The sequence below is a fragment of the Necator americanus genome, chromosome IV (assembly GCF_031761385.1).
Source record: "Necator americanus strain Aroian chromosome IV, whole genome shotgun sequence".
NCBI classification, from domain to species: domain Eukaryota; kingdom Metazoa; phylum Nematoda; class Chromadorea; order Rhabditida; family Ancylostomatidae; genus Necator; species Necator americanus.
The window spans coordinates 34,322,191-34,345,470 of NC_087374.1; the positions used below are offsets into that span (position 1 = coordinate 34,322,191).

The following is a 23,280-nucleotide window of genomic DNA, read 5'->3' on the forward strand; positions in this document are numbered from 1 at the left end:
TCAGGATAGTGACTCATGCTCCAGAGAATTCATACCATTTGATTCTGCGATGAAAAAAAACGTCAAAAGATTTCCTAAGCATTTCTTACACTAAATTCGTTTATGCTATTGCTAAAAAAAGCGGTAAGTAGAGGAAAAAAATCTTCTGGATCTTCTTGTTTTCGTGCATTGTCACGTTGATGGGTGATACGTTACTGCAATTAGTAGATCTTTTGCAAAGGAACAGGATGCTGCAGCGGTTGGGATCTCCACTTTTTTCAAAGTCCCAAATACACCCATAAAAAGAATACATGCTAGGTGTGAGGTTTAACACACGTTTCAAATTTTCCTGGGTGGTTCATATTCCTGTAAATTCGCAGCCTTGGAGAAAATTACATGATTAACAATAGACCAAGTATATTTTGAAATATGATGAGAGATTGAAAACGATAGTACGATTATTATAGTCGCTGAGCTCGAAAGTGTCAAACGACCAATGTGAACCGCGATCAGCGAGGAATCACTGACCGTGTCGGAGGTTGTATCCAAAAAATGAAGAATGAAAAAGTGAATCTGGCGGAGACGACGAAATTAGCGTAGAAATGCTAAAATCTCTTCCTCCTTTTGAGATTTGTGAGATGACGAACATATCATCCGTTTAATACCGATTGACGGAACGATACCGTATTCTTGGAGAAACTCCGTCACGGATCTCTGATACTACCGAGGACTATTCTTGCTGCGTGCAGTGTACAAGGTCGTAGAGCGGATCATCCTGGATCGCCTTATCAAACATCAAATCATCAAAGACGCCATCCGCGATGAACAAGTTGGCTTTCGTTGACTGTGGATTTGCTTCATCGTTTGAAGTGGAAAGTAGAGTAAGACAAGAAGCTCTCGTAGGACCTTTCCTGTTCAACTTTTCCGTCAATGATATCATGTGAAGAACAATTGAGCAATCTCTCACCGATGTCGTTTTAGCAGCATCTGCACGTTCTTTGTTTGATCCCAAGCACGCCGACAATGTAGTGATGTTCGCTCCAAGCAGCGCGAAGTTCCAGGACCTTTTCGACCTTGTATCGGAGTTAGATGCAGCCAACGGTTTACGATTCCGCCCTGATAAATGTAAGCAGATGTGGATCTCTTCGAGACCCCAAACGGGAATTAGGGTGAACAGACAACCAATTGAATTTATAAACGAATTGTGTTGTTTGGACTGTATGCTAAAAAACGATGGCAACTCAGCAAAGACAGCTTAAGGCACTTGGTCAATGAATTGAATTCGGCATTCAACTCACTGACCAAGTGCCTGTGGTCAAAGCCAAACTGCGAGTCTACCTATCCGCAAATCACCCTATCATGATGTACGAATCGGAGACTTGGGCAGCGCTATCAGCGGTGATGGTGCGACTGCATGGAAACGAAGCTCTTTAGACGGATGCTTGGGTATTTTTGACCATTGGTGTGCCATGGCGAAGAACTTTACCCAGAAGTGGGTATGATGTACCGCAGATGACGCGAGGAAAACATCAACATCTTGCCCCGCTTCTCAAACTAGTCGCAAAAAACCGTCTTCGCTTTCTTAGCCACATTACATTATAGGAAGATCTTAAGAAACTTCGGATCAACAAGCTGTTCAGACCAGACGTAAAATTTCGCCGCTTATGGAACCACGGCGGATGGCAGCATGTGATCAAATATGTTCAAGAACGGCTCATCCCGGTGAAGAAGAGGATAAGCCGCGACAAGCCATATCACACGCCCTCCGTTTACGTCAAGTGAATCATTAATCATTTAAAATAGGCGACAATGCTAGACAGATATTACAAGAAAGGAAGTGAAAATGACAACCTTTATTTTGTTTCAAAAAAATCTTAACTTGACAAAAAACAAACTGTGTCGGCCTATTTGAAATCAGTCGGAAAATGAAGGAAAATTGAACATTTAAAAAGGAAAATTAATAAATAGGAAAACATTTGATGTTAAACTCAAGTCTGAAAGAAATGGTATAAAATAACAAAGAGGTTATTATCTGCTCACGTAAAAAGCACCACTAGCATATTTGGATAAATGTGAAAGATAAAAAAAGAAATAAAGCATGAAGGTGCAGCGAAAACGTTTGAGGTTAGAAAAAAGAGATTTTGCACATATTTCACAACCGTGACAGTACTGCAAATTCCTTCTCAAACTTTTTAAACGATGCGGAGGTGAAAGAGGTGTCATCAACCGAACTGAGTATTTTTGGTGCTATCATAAAATAAATTTCAGCGTGTGACCGAATTCCGCCCATTCCGAATTTTCCGCCAAATTCGAAATAGGCAAAAACTCTTGGTTAGGATTTGATGGTGTCGAACCATTGACCTTCCGCACACTGGAAATGGAAATCTCTGACATTTGCGCATCAATCACTAAAATTTACTATTGCTAGTAAATGACGTAAATGTGGATATTTTTGGCTGGGAACGTGTCATTCCTAGAAAGCTCTCATATTCTATATCTTTCTGGTTTTTCATTCAGAAAAATATCGCCGAGAAAAATAATTCTGAAGTAAATTTTGGTGGTTTGAAGCTGTGGAGTTCGTCAGAAGAGCAACGATGGCATAATACTAAAGCTGTTTTCAACCTTCAATGCTTACATCGCATTGTTTTTCTCACGAACTTAATGGGCTCAACTTATCGGAACACAGATTTATTACTTGTTATTTCCCTAGTGACACCAATTTATATCATATTCTACATTTCAACCTCCGAAACTCGATCTCGATGATCAACCAGATTTTTGAACGCAACGAAAACCATAAAAACCATAACTCGTCGGTAATTAGCGAATAAACGTAGTTATTCAATATTTTGGTGCCTCATCACCGATCCGCTTCAAAATTCTAAGTGAATCCGAATACTTCAATATTTATAATCAACCATTTTGGGATTTAGTTAAAAATTATTAAAGTTTTTGTAGATTTTTTTTAAATATATAGAGGTAGTTGAGAATTTTGAATCTCATGATCGCCACGAAACGGCATTAACAGAGCGTGAATAGTGAATAAATTACGCCCGATATTATAATATTTATTTATTGATTTATTTATTTATTTACTTGTTCACAAACAACAGCGGTGCACCAAAAAAAAGAGAGAAAAAAGAGGTAAAACACACTTCTTGCAGTCAGGATATTTTTTCTTTCTTCAAAAAAAAAATTCGACACCGAATTTACTGTCAATGGGACCTGACGACGTGCATTTCTAGGTGTATATGGATGTTATATGTATGTAAATGAACAATATTCTGCTATTTATGCTATCTTTTCGTTATTTATGTCATTTCTTTTATTTGGGAAAAAATTACCATTTTAAATTTTAGCATTTTAAATTGTATAACAAATAATTATTTTTCAGTTTCTATTCTTTGAGAATGTTTTGAGGATTTCCATCTTGTATTTATGATCTATTTATTATTATTTTATTTATTATACAGATTATTAAGCAAAGATGCGGTCGAATTTTCGTGTCGTATAAAACGAGTATTCGGATTCTCGCACATTTACAACATTATCATCGATTCAACAACTTCGTATCAACACTTGCGTGGGAGAACCCAATGATCACACCTATCGCATCATTCGATAAACACTACATATTACCGCGCTATGTGGTGGGTACACGTGTGAAGACATCGCTAGATACATTCTCTTTATGTACCGTAACTATTAATCATCTCAAAAAAAGAATATGATCATATTCATTCGATCTATCGATTTGCTATTTTCTAGCCTAATTCATCAATTATTCCATAATGTTGATAACCATCATAATAGTTTTTACTGTTATTCAACTTTTACTATTTTATTTCAATATTATGTTTATTTTATTACAATAATATTATTTTGTTTTACTATTATTCAACTTTTACAATTTTATTATAATATTGTGTTTATTTTATTACAATAATATTGTTTTATTTTACTATTATTCAACTTTTACTAGTTTATTATAATATTATGTTTATTTTATTATAATAATTACTACAATTATTATTACTTTATTTTACTATTATTTAACTTTTACTATTTTATTATAATATTATTTTTATTTTATTATAATAATATTATTCAAGTAAGGTATAAATTTTTCTCCGGACTCCCCATTAACTTAAATATTACATATTAATATATTAGTATATTAAATAATAATATATTAAAAATATTACAACTTTTACCTTATTCTCTACAAAACTCTTTTTCTCTAGAAAACATGTAAATACATGTCCATTAAAAACTTCTAAAATTAGAAAAAAAAAGTTTTAAGGTTAAAAAATCGAAACAAAAAGCGGTTTCGATGCCCAAACAGCCAATGATTTACGATTTTTCTAAGTAGAAAAATAGACGAATCTTCTTTTCAGTCGTATCAAAAATGTGACTGAGAGTGTGCAAAAAGTGAAATAGTACCAGAAAAAAATCGATGTTAAAAGAGAAGTTCTCAATTAATCCAATAAAAAAAATTATTCATTAATTAATCAAGTTTTATTATGAATAGCGAACATTTATAATTATTATCTTTTATTCTCAATATTGCAAGTCATTACGTGCACGCGTTTACAATTATTTTTTCCAATTAGTATAGTGGAACAATTTTATAATGTTCTTTAGCTTCCCCTTTTTTGTTTACTTATCGTTATTTTGATCGGTTCGTTTGTTTATTTTATTTTATTTATGCACCAACACAGCTTTTTTAGCGGCGAATAAAATAGTAGTATTCTACGATTGTTATCATCAATAGGCAAAGTCCCCCTGGGGAATCCAGAGAATTTTGTTTTGCTATGAAAATTAATGATGAAGAATTATGTTTTGGAGACTGTACGAATTCGCCCATCAGGTGTAATTACATGCACTAGGGACCCAACATCGTTAATGTGTCAGCTGTTGCTGTTATGAAAAAAAAAACTACGCGTTGACTTAGTACAATTTTTCCTTAACAACGCGAAAAATAATAATATTTTCTGGATTTCATAGGAATTTTTTCTTGTCTATTAGGTTCTTGCTTAATCTTAATCTTTGATCTTGATCTTCAGACAATGAAAGTGAGATTTTCGATGAAATTTGACTACAGACACATAACGTACGCACCCGATCACTAATCACGTCTTCCTTTCTCGTATCGCATCACTTCCTTCCTCTAGCAGACAAAAAAAAAGATACCGACAGCGTAAAAAAAAACTGGTAGTTGCATAAGAAAAAAATAAAACAGAAAAAAATATAGTGGCCATAAGACCTAGAGAAATTAGTTATCTTAGACTGATTCTTTTGAAAAAAAAAAGAACCACGCCTTGGACCCCTCGCCCCTAAATGTCAATTGTAGAAGGATTTGAGATGTTAAAAATTCTATATATGCAACATTTTCAGCGATGCCATATTTTTTTAAAAGAAACTATGCTAAATTTCGTAACAAATTTTGTACCTATTATTTTCATACTAATTTTCATTTTATTGCATAACTGAAAATATTTACTAAGCAGAAGTTTAAATATACATAGATGTATGATCACAATAAAATAAGTACAAATAAACATGCTGAGTATATAGACGTAAAAGTGCCCAAATGCGATAAAAGTACGTATAATTGTTCAAATACAGTGTTATCACAGTATAACAGACCAACATTTAAGGAAAATCACTTTCATGAGGCCTTCTCCACGCCTTATTTCCTATATTTTTTTCTTTCTTGTTTTTTTCCCTTTCCGAATACATCCAGATCTTCATTGAGCTGTCTGAATGGAATTTTTATCTTTTCTTTTTTTGACTGCCGTTTGATTTTATTCTTCCAATCATTTTTTTTCAGTGAAAGATATTATAAAAGATATTTTGACTATTCACATACGATTTTTCCTTTTTTCATCCAATTATGTCCTTAAATAAAATATTACTATTTATCAGTTCCGCTTAGACAGCACAATATACATTTAGAAATATTCGGAAAGGAAAAGAATAAGGAGAAGAAAGTCAGGAAATAAGGAAAGAGAAAATATATGTGATCAATATAAGTAAAAGTGCCATTGTCATTTTACACATCACGTGTTTCTGTTCTGCAGCTGCGTGTACATATAGATTTAAACCTACAGTAGGTAGTAAATGTAAATAATCTATATTTAGGAGTACATTGAGGTAGAACTCTGTCATTTGCTCAGTTGTTCTTGACACTCACATGAAGTCTCCTAAAAAGTCATTACTATAATGATAACTTGTTTTTTTCCTTGAGAATCACTTCCAGTTTACATATTCTTTGTTTTTACTTCTTTTGACTTTATTATTCTGGAATATTCCTGTCACTATCGGATGATTTCCACAATTTCTTTGCTTGTATTTTATTTATGTTCATTTTTTTACTTTTTTGTATATTTATATATATATATATATTTCCACTTCCGTAATCATTTCATCCATTCCCTTTGACCTTTCATATATCCGCTTATTTTTTTTTCTTTTCTTCTGTTTTGTCATGTTCATGAATTTTACGGTATTCCGTTTTACATCCTTTCATTCATTCATTCATTCATTCATTCGTTCGTTCATTCACCAATTCATTCATTCATCCGTTCATCTATTCGTTCATTCATTCATTCATTCATTCATTCATCTATTCGTTCATTAATTCATCGATCTATTCAGTCATTCATTCATTCGTTCATCTATTCAATCATTCATTCATTCATGCACTAATTTTTCGCCTATTCACACAATCAACTAGCTTGCTGACTCGTTCATTCAATCTAATCTATTCAATTTACTTTTCCCTCATTCGACTCAATTAATTCTCGCGCCTTCATCCTTTGTTCATTCACCCGTTCAATCCAGACGCACTTTTTTCTGTATTCTACTTTCTCTGCAAAAACTTCCTAAAGGTCAACTAACATATTGAAATCGTTTTTTTTCCGAACTTGTCATAGTTTTAATAGTTGATTGTATCGATAGAAATATTTGATAAACACATGTTGTATTATTATAATAAGGAAACGTGAATTAGTTTGATAAGGATTTATTTTTATCTAAAATCCGATTACAGTACGGTGATGAGATTAAATTTGCTCTTGCGTCACTTCTGACGTTAAATGGACGTCTTTATTAGACTTTTCTATAGACTTGACCTTTAGCAAAGTTCATTCGGTTACCGAATTGGCTTTGAAAGTAAATCCGAGTTTTTCGGATCCAGAAAAGCATTTTCACCAAAAGTGCAACAATAGCTCCATCGTTTCTGGATAGTTTTGATTGTGGATGGAACTTTCAAAGTCATCTTTCCCATCGATGAACGAGATATATATTTAAAAATATATAGATAAACAAAGTAAAAATACTAAAGGATTACGATAATTATAGATTACGTAATATATAAATTCCAGACGATATTGGAAATTCATCTACAGTTGGTTACAGTTGGTTTCAATTTGGTTATGTTTAGCTGATTTAAAAATTATCCATAGCTTCATTGATGACTTAATGAATCCTGTAAAATGTGAGTTAAGTTATTGAGATAGGTTTCTGGGATGGGTTTACTAAGATTTCACCCGGAATATCACCTCATCTGAGGAGAATTATTTGATTTCCACGGGGTACTGTGAATCTGTTGTTGAGTCTATCGAGTTTTGTGTAAGGATTTGTTCATCAGTGAAAGAACAATGATCCATAAATCATGGGTTATTGTTATCATTCGGGTCATATGTACGTCTTGTTGGAACAACTAGTTAGCGAGTGATTGGCGCCAACAACGCCAGCTACTTATTGGTGCGAAAACATCAACATAACATTGTAATCAGTAAAGTAAGCAAATGATGATTTCTAAGTGATTAGTCAGCTGATGGGGGACAACATGATTTTTCCACTAAATTCGCATGATTTCTTCGTCAAACGCAATTTGATGAGGCGATACCTTTCCAGACAGCTGTAAAAATTAAAACTTTCAAAACTATTCTTTATTGCTTCTTCGCTTTGCAACAAAAAAAAACTCATCTCAGCAAGCTTGTTGGTAATTTTTTTCGACTATAATTCAAAAAATCATCCACTTCTTCGAAAAGTCTCTGCTTTTTGGATTTACATCTTTCTGGAAGTTCTGTCTGGGAGGATACGATGAGATTGCTTGTTCGAAGCCTGACGTCCCAAGTTTTTCCTTATTTTAAGAGGATCTAAAGAGAGAAATCTGGATCCCGCATTAATCTTAAATTTCTCATCTCTCTCCCATAGGAGGAAGAATAGGAATAAAATTTAAAGATCCCTAATTAATTCATGGAGGGGGGAGAAAAGTCAAATTGTGCGTATCCTTAGCTAAGTTTTCTCATTCGTCCTCGCCTCTTTATAGATCTTTGAGTTTCTATGAGTTTATCTCGTGTTTTCCTTACACGAGATAAACTCATAGAAATATTACGAAAATATTTCCTTTCCTCAGTATTTACAAAGGAGATAGTCAGGAAACTAAGCTTCATTTAAGCACATGAGCAACAGTTATAACCTCGAGATAACAACGAATGTCACATTTTTGTGCTCTGTTTCCTGCGTAGCCATTATATTCCAAACGTTTTGGTTGCTCATTAATCTTTTTTGATCCCGTCTTCTTGACAATACAACTTATTGCGCGATAGAATGCAGGCACGTTCATCGCCTTCCAAGCTTTGTAAACTAAACTAACATGACTCCAATAATCAGCGAAAACGGCTCCATCCGCACAATCGCGAGCGGGTTGCTGATAGCCAGCATTTCAACAGCTGTAACAAGGTGTATCGTTGGGAAGACGAGAACACACGCGGCTGCTACGTAGGCGTTTTTTTTTTCTGCATTTGTAGGCAGGAATTGGGAAAATATGGCGTGATTTTTCACAAACCTGTGAAAAAAAAACCCGAACCACCATGGATTCAACTTTAAGACAGCGAAAGTGAATCTAATAATAATCTTATTCCTGAAAAAAAGGGGAAAATCAGAGATATCGTGATATTTGCTCTAATAATGTTATGGAACAATGCGTCGATCTCCTTTTCTCAAGATTCTTCGGATTCTTTTTCTCAAAATGAACGGATCCCTCGTAGAATTTAACATTTAATTGCGATTCAACAGGCTGTAGCTCTTCAATGATCAGAAATTGTAAAATAAGTAATGTTTTTGAAGTGTGAAACAACTGTGAGAAAGACTGTAACAAGGTGCTAGGAGCGCTTAAGGTAACAAGAATTGGGTTATCATTGAATTTTCTTTCTTGATGGACTTTCAAACCTTCTGGTGGGACGTCCTTTCTGCGTCATAAAGTTATCTAAGTCAAGAAATTTAGGATTTTTACGCGCATTACATAGTAATGTCACAATTTGAATATTTCGCTAGTAGCTTCGTTGAACGATTTTTTTTTATCTTCTGATAGTAAGAAGCAAAATGTCCGCTAGTAGCGTCACTGGTTCTTATCAGAAAAAAATCCTGATTTTTTTCCATTGACAGGCAATAAATAAATAGTAATGCAGCAAATTCTTGAATATTTTCTTGTAAAATCATGGAATTTACAAAAATGCTACCTCCAGGTTTGTGGATTTCCACTTCTCTGAAGCGTTTTCATTCATTCCTTTCCAGAACCTTCCACAAAAACATGTTGAAACGTGAATTTACCTGATAGTTCACCAGTATTTACGTGGAAAAAAAAACGTGGCTGGAAAAGAGCTGGGAACTGCGAAAATCGATTGAAAACGTTATTTTTGGCCAATTTCTGAAACTTCACCTCTTCTACAGAATTATCTCCTTTGAGCATATTTTCTTCATCGATATAGAATATCGTATTTCAAAAACGTTTTTTTTTCTTTTTCTTCGCTAAAATATTTCGTACTACACTTGCATACGTACAGAATCTGAATGCCACATGTAAGCGTTGTGGATTTCACACTCGAGAAGGATGATCCGAAAAAAGTCCCGTACAATGATAAAGAAAAGCAAAACGAGCAAAAGGAATCCAAGAAGAAGGAAGAGAAGAAAATATCGTGAGTACAATACAATCTACTTCCCTTAAATACCCCGTATTTCTTGTATCGGCTCATGACCACATTGCTCTTATTCACTTACATTTCTTCTATCCTCAATCCTTATCCCATAATTTTTTGTTTTGTTAGCGAAATGTCATGACTTTCTTTTTCCCCATTTCCTTATTACAGTCACAACGGTACAAATTAAAGAATAAATGAATAAACTTCGGGGAAAACCCGCGATAAAGCAGTTTTTATGCGTCTTCCACGCGTTATTCCGTGCTGAAGCTGCCGTTCTCCTTGGGTCCCACACAGATTTTGAGCGGTATGAAGACGCCCTCAGAATTACGTAATCAAACATTCTCCTAAATCATTCAAACTGACCAACCAACTAGCTGATACCGAGAAAGTAAGTACAAATCCTATCTAAACGGTCCCATAAAAATTAAGTGATTTTCAAGCAATAGGTTGGAGAACTGGTAGTTTTAATTTGCTTAATTCTATATTTGGACGAAATCTCTCCTCAACTATCCTCAACTTTCTCTTCTGCAGAGAACTGGGTTAAAGGCAGTGATTTTGATGTGAGGCGAAACCCACAGCTAAAGCGTGGATTTCGGGTAGTAGACTGCAGAACCCAGCACAGACTCGCATTTTTTGATTTCCATTTTTCCCTAATCGTCGTGAAAAAAACGATTTCAGTTGCAACGCCCCACCTTTGTGCACGCGTCGCATCCAAGTGCGAGCGGTCAAAAATCAATAGGGTCTTGTCGCCAGCCTATCCGGGTAAAACTAATGAACCAAGATTGCTTACGGGACCGGAATGTGTTCATAGAGGCGCGCTCTAACGTACCTCGTAGGAAATAAAGCGGTTTTCACGCCGTTTTTCTACGATGATTAGGGAAAGTTGAACGGAACAACGTTGGATTCCCTCAATCTAATACGCAAACTCTATGCTGTGGGTTCCTCATCACGCCCACACCATAACACACTGCCTTTAATAACACATTCTGATAAAGTTATTTCTAGTCCAAACTCGGAAATATTTTTTTAAAAAAAAGGCCGTCGAAATCCTTAATATTCTGAGTGATATCCTTAATATTCTGAGTGTAAGCGAGGCGTTTAACTTTACTGTTCCAAAAACCACAACTAAGTTACTTCCCTAACAACGACCACAATAGACATAGGGCTGATATGTATTTTTAGCTCAGTCTTACTTTCTTTTTTCCTTTCTCGGTGGGCCGCTCGAGCCTGGCGTCTCCCACCCGTTCGCTCATGAGCCTTGACGGACTTAGCCGTTCTGGATTAAAGGCATCACCCCACGAATCTGAGATGGTACGGATTTTCGGTGCAAAATTCGTATACGGAGCCGTAGATTATGGAGAGAAGGGTGATTCCGTCCATTTCTTCCTAATTGCTGTAAAAAAAAAACTGCCCGAACGATACGGCTCGATCTGTCGCACTATTTTCTGCAACAAGTTCGATTGGAGCGCGCCGGCCTTGTGCATGTGCCGCATCTTCTTGGCCGTTTTTTACGGCAATTAGGAAGAAATGGGTCACCTCTCTCCATTATCTACGCTCCCGTATAAGAATACACCACCTAAAATCCGTACCATCTCAGATTCGTGGGGTGATGCCTTTGAGTTCAACACTCAAGCCCACTTCTTTTATTGTAGCGTTCTGGGCTTAGGAAAAGATTCCTCGTCAAGATTTTTTTTTACATTTTTCCAGCAGGAGAATGACCTGTAAAACCATCATACAAGGGTCTAGAGGGCTAAATGTACTGCGCAAAATTTCGTCGAAATTCTAGTGAGCTCTGTTCTTCTTGTTTTTGTCTTACGGGACACCTATGGATGTTTTCAAAAAAAAATCAGGCGCTCCTATTTGTAGAATAAATAAAAAAAAGACAGTGTGTTAGAAATTAGTGAACAATTAAGAATCGGAGCTAGGTAAGGAATAATTAAAATGTAAATACTGAATTCAGCGATGAATAGCTTTAAATTTCTAGAGGAGGACAGAAGCGCTGTGCTTTTCCACTTAAAATGCCTCGTTATCAGAGTTTACCATCTTCTAAACTAATCACCCACAGAGTATCCCATCGGTTAATTCCAAATCAAAAAACAATTACTGAAGAATAAAATAATCGGAAGGACTTGAAGAATCTATGATATGTCTGGATTTTTTATTTATTTATTTTTTGTCAATGATGTCAAACTCCGCATTGTTTAAGTGAGAGGAGAAGTGGAGAGATAAATGAGGAGATATGGAGGAAAGTGTGAGCTGTTCCGGAATAATTGGTTTTAGTATGAATGTAGGAAGGTAGATATGATGTTACGGCTCAAATTCAGCAAAAACTGTTGACTCAACAAAAGAATTCGTGAGTGATTACATAATTTTGTTGGATAACGAAAAGAGGAACAGAAGAGCGGAAATAATCGAGAATTTTTTTTCAAAACTTAGCATACATGTAATGAAATTATTTTCCGGTAGAAAGCCTTCCAGTAGGGAAGTGGACAGAAAAGAACAACTCCTCTGAAGTATTTAATCCCCTAAAATCTAAAAATTATTGTGTATAAAGCCACATAGAACGTTGATATTTCGAGAAAAAAAATCTAATAATCCGGAATTTCCAGTTATTTTTAATCACTCGTAACTGTATCGAAAAACAACACTTCTATCAACGTAGTTAGTTAAAATGAAGTTAATAAAATGTTCTCTCTCTCGGTTCTTAAAGATTTTGTTCGATTTACACGCATGGGGAAAATCTGATGTACTTCCTATACCATTATGATTCACTATGGCAGACACCAGTTTTTTTTTTCTGGAATGTCGTTATCATAGTACATAAAAGGAGGTATCATGAAAAAATGTTTATTTTCCGAAAATAAAATTAAAATTGACCATCTGATATTTGCTCTAAGTTTAGGGCACATCTAACGATAATCAACTTCCTGAAAGGAATGATCGGTCCAGGTTGTTTTTCTCTACCCTTAGCGTTCCGAGAAGCTGGATTATGGGTGAGATCAATTGTTTTCTTTCGTCTTTCCCCTTGTACTGTTTCGACTGGAATCATTTTTGTAATTTTCTTCACCGAATTTTAGACGGGTTTCGCTTTGGTTTTTATTGTTGGATTATTGAGTACAATATGTATGTCGAAACTTGTCAAATGTAGCCAGTTTTTGACGTCGAGGTGAGTTGATGACCATAGATAGATGGTAGTTCTTCGAAAAAGAATTGTACACTATTGTTCCTAATATCTACAAAAAAAGGACCCAGCTGGACCTAATCAACTAATTTCTTCTGTTTGGGTTCAGTTTCATTTCTTGAAAAAGCAATCATGGTAATAGTTAATAAGTAAGTTAATAAGTTAATAAGTTAACAAGATAATAAGTTAATAATCACAGTAATAGCTTAATCTTAGTCAAAAACAGATGTTACCATGAATTTGTTGTTTTTCAAACTGAGAAATACCATAAAATAATAATAATAATAATAATAATAATAATAATAATAATAATAATAATAATAACAATAGCTTGAACAAATAAATAAGTCAGAAGAAAAGACACTGTTAGAATTTATTAACTGATTAATTTAATTAATATTAGGTTATTAAATTCAAAGCTGAATTAACTGGATTATGATGAGTGTAGCAGAGTGGTAAGAGGTTCTGCTACGACTAGAACTTCAGTGGTTCGAAACCCCCAAAGACCAACCAAGCTTTCGCTAAAATGTAATACAAAGTGAATAAAATAGTATCGGAGCTGTCTGAGAGAGTAAATACACTGCTTCACACATCACATGCCACACCACCGTTCATAATTCCTATGACGGTTCTGAGGCGACTATCGAATGCGTTGGCGATTTCAAAGCGCAATGACCAACGGTATGCAGTTTATGCTCTTCACTAAATCATATGCTTACGACCTACGGATCGCTGGATTACGGTGGCTGCAACACGAATTTGTCATACTGTAAAGTGATATTTAGCTTATGCAAGTCCCAATTGCTGCGTCGCGACAATCTATCTGCAGAACTATAAACGCAGAGGCAGAACTATACGCGCTTTAACTTCCAAGAATGAGACTATATGAAATAGTTACAGAAATCGATTAATTTTAAGATAATTAGAGGCATCACCCCACGAATCTGAGGTAGTGCAGATTTCAGGTGGAGTATTCTTATGAGGAATAGTAGATTATGGAGAGGAGGGTGATTCCATTTCTTCCTGATTGCCGTAAAAAACGGCCCGGAAGTTGCGGCGCCACACAAGGCTGGGGCGCTCCAGTCGAACTCCTTGTAGAAAATGGTGTGCCAGAACGCCCAAAGCCGTATCTTACGGGCCATTTTTTACGACAATCAGGAAGAAATGGACGGAATCACCCTCCTCTCCATAATCTACTATCCCTCATAAGAATACTCCACCTGAAATCCGTACCACCTCAGAATAGTGGAGTGATGCCTTTAATGTGCAACTATGTTCTTACTGAACCAATTGTGTATTTCTAGCTTTATTATATCTTTTATTTTTAGTCTTTCTTTTGGTCCTTTAAAAATGGATTAGGGAAATCAGAAGAAATGAAAGAATTGCTGAAATAATATAAGAATAGTTTAAAAAGGTTACAGAAATCAACCGCTAAGGTAGAGGCACAAAATAAAAAAAAAGCAATTCTTTTAAAGAGTTACTTGACGATTCATCAGGAAGTGTTGCTCAAAAATAATAGTGATTTGATGAGTGATTCTTGTGACAGAAGTGTGTTTCGTGAGAATAATAAAAATGTAAATAATAACTCAGTAAATTTCCTGATTGTTTTTTCATAACTTCCAGCAATTTCATTCAGCAAGTTGTGTAAAAAAAAACAACATGCAGCAGATGTAAAAACCATTTTTGCACTGAATGTTTCCAAAAATAAAGAAAAAAAATGCAATTTTTAATATGATCCTCAAATGTTGTTAATATTCAAAAAATAGGAATACTTTTTTCTGGTCCATTTTGTGCGTAATGTGTATGAAGAAGATGAATTATGTGAAGATAAAAAATCTAATAAGAACAATAAATCTTTCCAAAAAAAAAAGTTAGGAAATCATGAAAATCAGCAGCTTAGAAGTGTGCGGCTCACCGTTGAGCCGTGCTGTCGTTCATTGCTTAATTTTAAGAAGGAAAATTGATGAAAAACTCGATGACGTGCTGAAATATTGTAAAACATAATGGAACAGAGACTATTTTGTAAGATTAGTCCATCATTGTTCGTATAATCGATTTTTGTTCAGGCAGCCAAAAGTTCAATCGTTGAATTATGCTGAAATGGCCGACGAGTCCTTTAGACAAAGCTTTCCATTTTTACGAAATTATGGACATATGGCAAGGTATGGTCCCATTTGGTCACGTCGTAAACGTAAACGAGCAGATGTTGAGGAAGAAGGGAAGGAGCGATAACTGTGGTGTTATTTATCATCAAGATTCTCTGGATGCGACTGGTAACGCCCACGACTCAGTTAATATTTCGAATATTCGTTTTTACAGTGAATCGGTTAAAGTAACCAATTTTTCCAAGGACATATAGTGCTTTTAAATCTCGTTTATATTGCAAACTTGCTAATTTATTGTACTCTTTTAAATCTAAACCATATAGAAGAGATTTTAGTTTAAATCTATAAATACGTTTCTAACGTACCATTGAAGCATCATTCGTACCACATACTCCGCGCATGAGAGAGAATATATTCAAATGAGCAGATTCGTAACTCAAATATGCTCGAAATGGAACCGTGAGGCAGCACGTGACCGTGCGAAAAGATCGAGTTTATAGTGCAGTTCCAGGAAATCGCGATGTCCTTCTTCATTGGGGCAGACAATTTCCCAGGCACTCAAAAATCACTTTGTTGAAGTCAATTTTTCAAGGAGATTCGTAATTTTCGATTGTCTAGCGCGGCTATAAGGATACTACATGTTACTGTTACTGTTACTACAATGTTACCGGTCTTTCTCCATCTATGATTGCTCTCAACAAAAAATGGTCATCTATTGGTCTTGCTTGTGCCATCTTAGCAACCGCATTGTAAACATATTACCTCTCAGAGGAAAGTTTGAGAGATTTACCTTATCACCCTTCTTGTCCATCACACGCACCCAGAACCGTGACGCGACCGCAACGCTGTCAACGGCGATCGGTCGTGGAGCGGTGAGTGAAGGAACTAAAACTTTGGCATAGAGCGTATCATACTTTAAATCACAAATTTTGAACCGAACTCAGAACGTGAATTTTTGTGGACATTTTCTTTTAAATGGGATGGGTGTAGCGCAATTGGCAGTTCCGCTGCGACTACATCGTCGATAGTTCGAAACCTATCTAGAGCAAATCAAGCTTTTCACCTCTCTAGGGTCTACTAGTTGGTACCAGACTTGTCTTGGAGAAGAAAGAAACTGATTTCACTCATTTGCTAACTTTTTCAAGTCATTTATGGGCTGCGGATGCATTCGTGAACACTAAATCATTCTGAATTGAAATGAATACGTTCATCCATCCCAACCAGAATGATTAGCGACAGATACTTTATAACCTTTACTCTTTTTTTTCCAAAATTGAGAGAACAGTTTCTATTTATTAGAAGACCTTGTTCTCAATGAAAAAAAATTATTTAGGAGGTTCGTCAACCTATGCTTATCGAGTTTGGTCCTTGGTATATGTTCAATTTACTATATTTTTGTTGTTGATCACACACGAGAGGTGAGTCCAAGCTTTGAATCTCTGATAATATATAAATAAGAAAGTGATGTATAGCCATAGAAAGGAGAGAGAAAGTGAAGATTGTTAGCTGCTAAATAGGCAGGTAGGAGATGGCCGAAACAAATAGGAATTAAAATCAATTATTTACTGCCAAAAAATGTAATGAACAGCATGCCTGAACAAAATAATTTGAATTCTAATCACACTGAAAATGAGGGAAAACATGCGGATCTATTGGAAGCAGAAGCATACGTAATAATACCTCCCAAGCAATGAGAAGCTAAAGATTTTGAGATTTCTAGGAAATTTTCTAGGGGTTGATTGAGTGATTAGATGGATGAACGAAGCGTTAAAGAATTTGCCAGTTAGCTTCAACTCTGCACTATGTAATTAGCTAAATGAAAAAAAATAATAGACGAAATGGAGATTGAATGTTAGGATGAATATGTGAGTCACGAGAGGTTGAAGAAATTAACAAATGAATGAGTGAATGAACGAATGATTGAACGAGTGGATGAAGTTCATTTTAGAAAACAAATAATAGCAAAGTAGGTGTCAATTCCTGGTCATTGTATGGTCGTCATTGATTTGTTTTATTCTCACAACTCTCCAAAATCTATTTCCTAAAACGCAGCGTACCAAAATTTTGACGTGGTGGAAAGTGGAAACCACTTCAAAAGCTCAGAGTTCGGGTTGTAAATTCTCGGAAAAAACTAGTGTGGTACCGCTTATCCTTCCCTAATCGTCTTTAAAAAAGGCGTGGGAACCGCTTTATTTCCTACGAGATTCGTTAGAACGCCCTCACATGTACACGCTCCGGTCCCCTCAGCAGCCTATTTATTGGCTTCACCTGGATAGGATGGTGAGGAGACTCCATTGATTTCTGACCGCTCGCTCATATACGCAGCACGTGCACAAATGGTGCGTTTTCAGGCACCTGGTAGGAAAAAAGCCATTTCCCACGCTGTTTTTTCACGAGAATTCAGCGGATCACGTTTATACTTAGTGCTGTATATATGTGTATAGTACTTACTGTATATATGTATTTATATCCGTACGTTTATACTTCGTACGCGTTCATACTGTAGTCTACATTCCAAACTCTGTGTTTACCCGCAGAGACCCCAACACTGTCGATTTCATGGTACGCTCCCTGTGTGGGCAACCCAGTACTCATAAAAGGCCATGATTTTCTCATTTTAATTTTATTTATTTTCTTATTTCACAGGTACTTGCTAGCATTTGGCCTCAGTTTCAAATCTCCAAATTTTCATATCTAGTCATCGCTATTGTGCCATTTATTTTGCTTTCGTATGTCAGGTTAGTGATGTTTACTATATTTCCTATGGTGTATATCAGAAATATTTGTTGACACTTGAAAAAAAAAATTCGATGAATAATTTCTGAGAATTCATGAATAAGCCAGAATTTTCACATACGTATGAGAATGTTCGAAGCATGCGATCGGGAATATTACGTAGTAGTGACATCATGTTCGCTTTTTAGGTAGTTTGTTGTTGTTTTTTTCTTCGAAAACCACTAAAAAGGCAGTATTATCTAAATTTATTATTAGAAAGTTCTGAAAAAGTTGGAAAGGTAGATTTTGTGAATGAACTAGGACTGTATTATAAAGGAATATTTATTAATGAGGCCGAATCAACGATTTGTGCACTAAGTAACATGAAAACGTCATTTTTCTTCAGAAAGCAGAGACTACTGCTACTTCAAGGGGAAATCTGTTATGTACACTATTTGAGGATAAATAAAAACGCTAAAACGAAAGAAATCCTGTCCGTGGTGGAAAATGTTCCCCGAAAACTAGTTGCTGATTGAAAAAAGAGCAATTAGCTAGTGGTAATTTAAAATTACCTAAATACAAACAGGTTTTAGAAAATACTTATTCTAGGACAATTTCTGGATAGATTAATGAACGTAGGCGCAGCTGACATTCCTATGAATTGGCCGAACCCACAATTCTCTAGCACTTATTCCGTGAATTCCAAAATTTCCATTCTATTCTATGATTACTAGTGACAGGATACTCATTATAATAGAAAACCGACTGAATATTTACTTGTTTAATAGGGTTGCCCTCACTATAATCCCATAAAATTACGTCCAAAAATAGCATAGATGTCAGACACTTAGCCAATACGATAAATAGAAGAAAGAAGTCACTAACAAAGTACACAGTTGGTACAGTAATGGGATTTTTTTGTTGCCAAAAAAGTAACTTGGCTCCATAGCATTTGTACATACATTGGAAATATTCCCATAGTCTTCATGTTGTCAGATTTCTGATGGAATCTCTTTCCCACCATCCTGAAAACTAGGCACCGTCTTGTTGCTCCACATATGTACGTATATGTAGGTGAGCGTATGAAAAGCTGAATATGGTTTTTCTTCATTATTGCAAAGAGTCCGTTTTTCTATAACGATAAGACTATTATTAGATTTGCTTTTACTGTGTTGAAATACTTCATAAAATATTTCTGGATATGGTTTCATTATATTCACAAATAATTTCATCATTGAAATCTCCGGCAAAGTGGCCAGGTGTTCTAGATAACTGCGTAGAAATGATAGCTAGAAGAAAAAAAACACCTTTAAATGAAAATCTTTGAGATTCTTCAGGCTATTTATATTTTTATTTTAGAAGCATCCGAGTGATGTCTTATATCAGCTTGGCTGGCAACGTTTTTATGGCACTCTCTATAATATTAATATTTTCGGTGAGTTGCATTTATTGAACCTTGACCTATATTTCTATGAATATTTTTCTGCATAGCAATCCCTCTCCTCTAATCTGCTACAGTATTAAAATCTGGTAGTGAAGAAAACTTTTAACAGCAGTACACTAATTAAGGAAAATTCCTTGCGTAAAATATTTACACTAGATGCGACATAAGGGTTATGATGGTTTTGTATAATTGTTGATTTTTTTGACTTACTTGAATTATGTTTTTACTTAATGGGAATGTTATGGGCCTAGAGCGATTTTCCGAATACTCATCGAAGTGTGTCGTTCTTGAGCATAGCTGTACCCATGCTGTTCGATCTTTGGCTGTAGTTCGCCATACGTCTGTGTGTCCGTCGCTATTCCAAAATTTGTGAGAAGTCACGTCTCGTCTCGTGAAGCTACTTGGGCAAAGTGATATAAAGGTCCCCTCACGATATCCACTTCTAAGCAAAGTTTTTCATTATGGCTCACCATAAGACAGAAGTAGGCTTACAGTCGTCTAAGCAACTCCTGATGCAATCGAGCTTCTCCACTGCCGCAGACCGTAGACGGTGGGAGCAAGGTGTCCGATCCGTACATCGTAATAGGGAGTTGCACAGAGGTAGATGTGCAGTTTGGCTTCGTTGGCGATGGGGGACCAAGCACGCAACTCGTTGAAAAGTTGGATGCCCAGTTGGTCTTTGCGCATCTTCCTTGAGTATCTTTCTCGTTGCTGCCGCCGTTAGCTAGCATACAAGAGAACTCATCTATCAGTTTAATCTGTTGCATTTGGGCAATGTCGTAGTTCGTAGGAACTTACAGCACAAGGTCGACTGCCTGCTGCAACATCGCGCTGCATAAAGGGAATAGTAGGAATAGTACTACATGCGACGTGCTCAAGATCGTCAAACCACTTGAAGATGCAAAAATGACGTCGGCATGACATGCTCAACTGTTTTTCGTATGATATCAAGGAAGGGGAACTGAAGTTGAAAAGGAAGGATTCAGTTCAGACTTGAAACGGTGAAGCACAGCTGGTTAGACTTCAAAGCGGTTGTTTTTCGATTGATATCTTTAATTAATTGGCACAAAGTTTCCTGTTATTCCATCGGCGCGAAGGGAATCAAAAACATGGCCCTCATGAGAGAGGTCCAAAACAGCTTCGAAGTCTAGGAAAGCTGACTGCAGGCTCTGATTACTTTTGCCACATTTCTATTACTTTCCTTACGATAAACAAACGGTCAACAAACAAATGTATTATTTCTGTTCGATGAATCGATACTATGTCACTCGTCCCAGAATCCCGTATCCATCATTTAGAAATAATCCATTCACGAAATTCCCAACGGAGGAAGAGATTTGGGGGTTCTAATCCCATTGCATCATCCTCTTCTTTTTTTTTTGATACAGACCAGAACCTCCGACGCGATCGATAGTTCACTTCTGTATGCGGTAAGAGGTTAAACGTCCTTGAATTCAGAGATCGACAGCTTTTGCCGGTTTAGAGAGTCATTAAACGTTTCCGCCAGATTGAATGGGTGGCCTCAGAGACAATATTGAGGACAGATGAACACCTCTTGTCTTATTATTAAACTGTCTTGGGAAATCACAGGATTTTCACGGGTTCGTGTCGCACCTTTTCAAACTCTTTTGCACTCTCCTTATTCGTTCTCGCGGACATGTTGCAACACGATGTATCCTCCTCCTCAGGCTCTTCTCCCAGCTGAAATCACGATTGCAAGCGGGACGCAGAATTTTGTATGCGCAGATGCAGAGTCGTAGTTCCTTCAGCGTCGAGACCGTAAACGTTTTCTTTGCGGCGCCCTGGTTACATTTAGTAAAGGTATCAACGTCGTAAAGCCTCTTTTTCGTTTTCTTGAATTTCTTGTTTCAACAACATGAATAGAAGTGAGTTGGCAGAATTTCCCATTGCATTCGACATCATTCAATCTTGCCTTGTCGACATTCGGTTGATGTGAAACTCCTCGACGTCTTCTCTGAATTCCCAACGTTAAGCTGAGGTGTTATATTATGTGGAGGTCGGAATCGAATGCAACGTTCCGGACGGTTCCCAATTTTCTGATTTCTGACGATGAAATATTTCTTGTCAGAATGCAATAGAGCTGAAGCTTAATAGTTCACATCGCACGCTTGCACTGCTCCTGAGACGTTAAAGAGATTGCCCTCACTTGGCTAGCTGATGGCACCAATAATTCCTCCCAAAATTTGGGGGGGGAATTTTTTTTTTCTTCTTCTTTTTTTTTTGGATTTTTTTTTTTTTTTCGTTTTTTTTTTTTGGGAATAATACCATTTCCCAACCGAATCAAATTGTTGTTCCAGTCCCATCTTTGCATTCGCATCAATGCCGACAATTACCAATTGGGTTGGTATCTTGGACAACAACGTGTTGAGTTCATCATAAAAGATGTCCCTGTTATAGCTTTCAACGATTTCCATAAGTGCATTAGTATTCATGACCACAACTTTTAGTGTTCTGCGATCTCGCAGTCATCTGAATAACATCAAACCAAATTCCTCTACCAGCCTGTTATAGTCGGTCCACACAATTATGGAACAGCCTCCTCGTTTCTTTTCACCATCATCGCCGCAGCAGAATGGTGTAGTTTTAATACTCATGGCTGAGAACAAACGAGGCATGCAGATATTGCAGCAGCCCGGAAAATGAAGCTTGGAGTCCACTCCACACTGATCGAAACTCGACATCACTTATTTGCAGTGTTTAGGAAACTTGCACCAAACAACAGTGCCAATTATATTTTTATCGTACTTCTTGTACTCAGACTTGCATACGTTGCCCCTGCAGAAAAACTTATCCTTATTCAACCCTCAATTATATATCCATACATTTTCGAAACTATCAATACAGTTCAAATTTTCGACTATAAATGAAGAGCTCCACTACAGTTCATGGGTTTATTATTAGGAAATTCTGCTCACTCAAAATTTTAGCAACTCCTCCCAGCTGAACACCTCACAGCCGAGCTTCCATGGTTCACTAGCTTTCGAAGAGTTGTACTCGCTACTGGAGCAGTGATTTATTCTTTTGAAGGGCAGGCACTGGTAAGTAAAACCTATTTTTGGACTCTCATATAGTGCATTTGAAAAATTCATGAATTCAAAGTCGAACTGGGGGCTTTTAACTTGCGTCAGCCAGAAGTTTGAAGATTTTGCGATTGATCACTAGATCTTACAGTTCTTCAAGATTAGCTTTCCAGCAAAAAACTAAGAAAGAGGATAAAATCTTGATCACCTTCATAAAATTAAATATATGTTCTTGGTACGAATAAGTGATTTTAGATGTTTCGCAGCAGTACTTCAGCAGAACAACCGCAATCACATTAACAATTATATCAACGAAGTATACTTATGAAAAGTTTTGAAGGAGCATAAAGGAAAGAGAACTTCTGATTTGTTTGTCGATTAAGACCAAATCCTCTTGAACCAGCGTAATATAAGTGAGTAATCATTAAAAAAATGACCAGAGTTGACCAGAAGATGAAGATTTTCCTTAATAAAATATGGCATATGACATATAAGAGGATAGAAGAAACTTATGAGCGGAAACTATTCGGAGGCTACTCATCCTCAAAAGGAATGGACTTAACAACGTTACTTTTGATTAGAAGTAGAATAGAAGATTAACACGTGAGGAGGTACAGCTTAATCTCCCAACAAAGATGAACCGATAAGTCCATTGCGATCACAAACAAACCATAGACACATAAAGACCTTTCCGGAGATGACAGACACGAAATAAACTGCTTGGATCCTTTATAAAACTACGTGTAATTCACAGAAGTAGTTTTATAAAGGATCCTAGCAGAGTGGAGTGGAGGTTCACAGTTGAGGTTTGCTTCGTTACCGT

The 23,280-nt window shown here is 36.2% G+C and overlaps 2 protein-coding genes across 3 annotated transcripts in view; one reads left to right on the plus strand and one right to left on the minus strand.

The window, feature by feature from the left end:
• Positions 1-709: 709 nt before the first annotated feature.
• Positions 710-919, minus strand: RB195_003637 (uncharacterized protein; the record flags this gene model as incomplete). Its single annotated transcript, XM_064201373.1, has 1 exon — positions 710-919. The coding sequence occupies one exon, from the start codon at positions 917-919 to the stop codon at positions 710-712; it is 210 nt and encodes a 69-aa protein (XP_064057254.1).
• Positions 920-9,843: 8,924 nt separating this feature from the next.
• RB195_003638 (uncharacterized protein) overlaps positions 9,844-23,280 on the plus strand; it is a gene marked incomplete at both ends in the record, with an annotated part of 44,358 nt that continues 30,921 nt past the window's right edge. For both annotated transcript variants that reach the window (XM_064201376.1, XM_064201374.1), the window contains 8 exons: positions 9,844-9,968; positions 12,874-12,964; positions 13,049-13,137; positions 15,219-15,314; positions 16,591-16,675; positions 17,904-17,995; positions 19,332-19,407; positions 22,365-22,475. In XM_064201376.1, coding sequence (XP_064057255.1) covers positions 9,844-9,968; positions 12,874-12,964; positions 13,049-13,137; positions 15,219-15,314; positions 16,591-16,675; positions 17,904-17,995; positions 19,332-19,407; positions 22,365-22,475 — 765 coding nt within the window. The remainder of the gene's footprint in view (positions 9,969-12,873; positions 12,965-13,048; positions 13,138-15,218; positions 15,315-16,590; positions 16,676-17,903; positions 17,996-19,331; positions 19,408-22,364; positions 22,476-23,280) is intronic.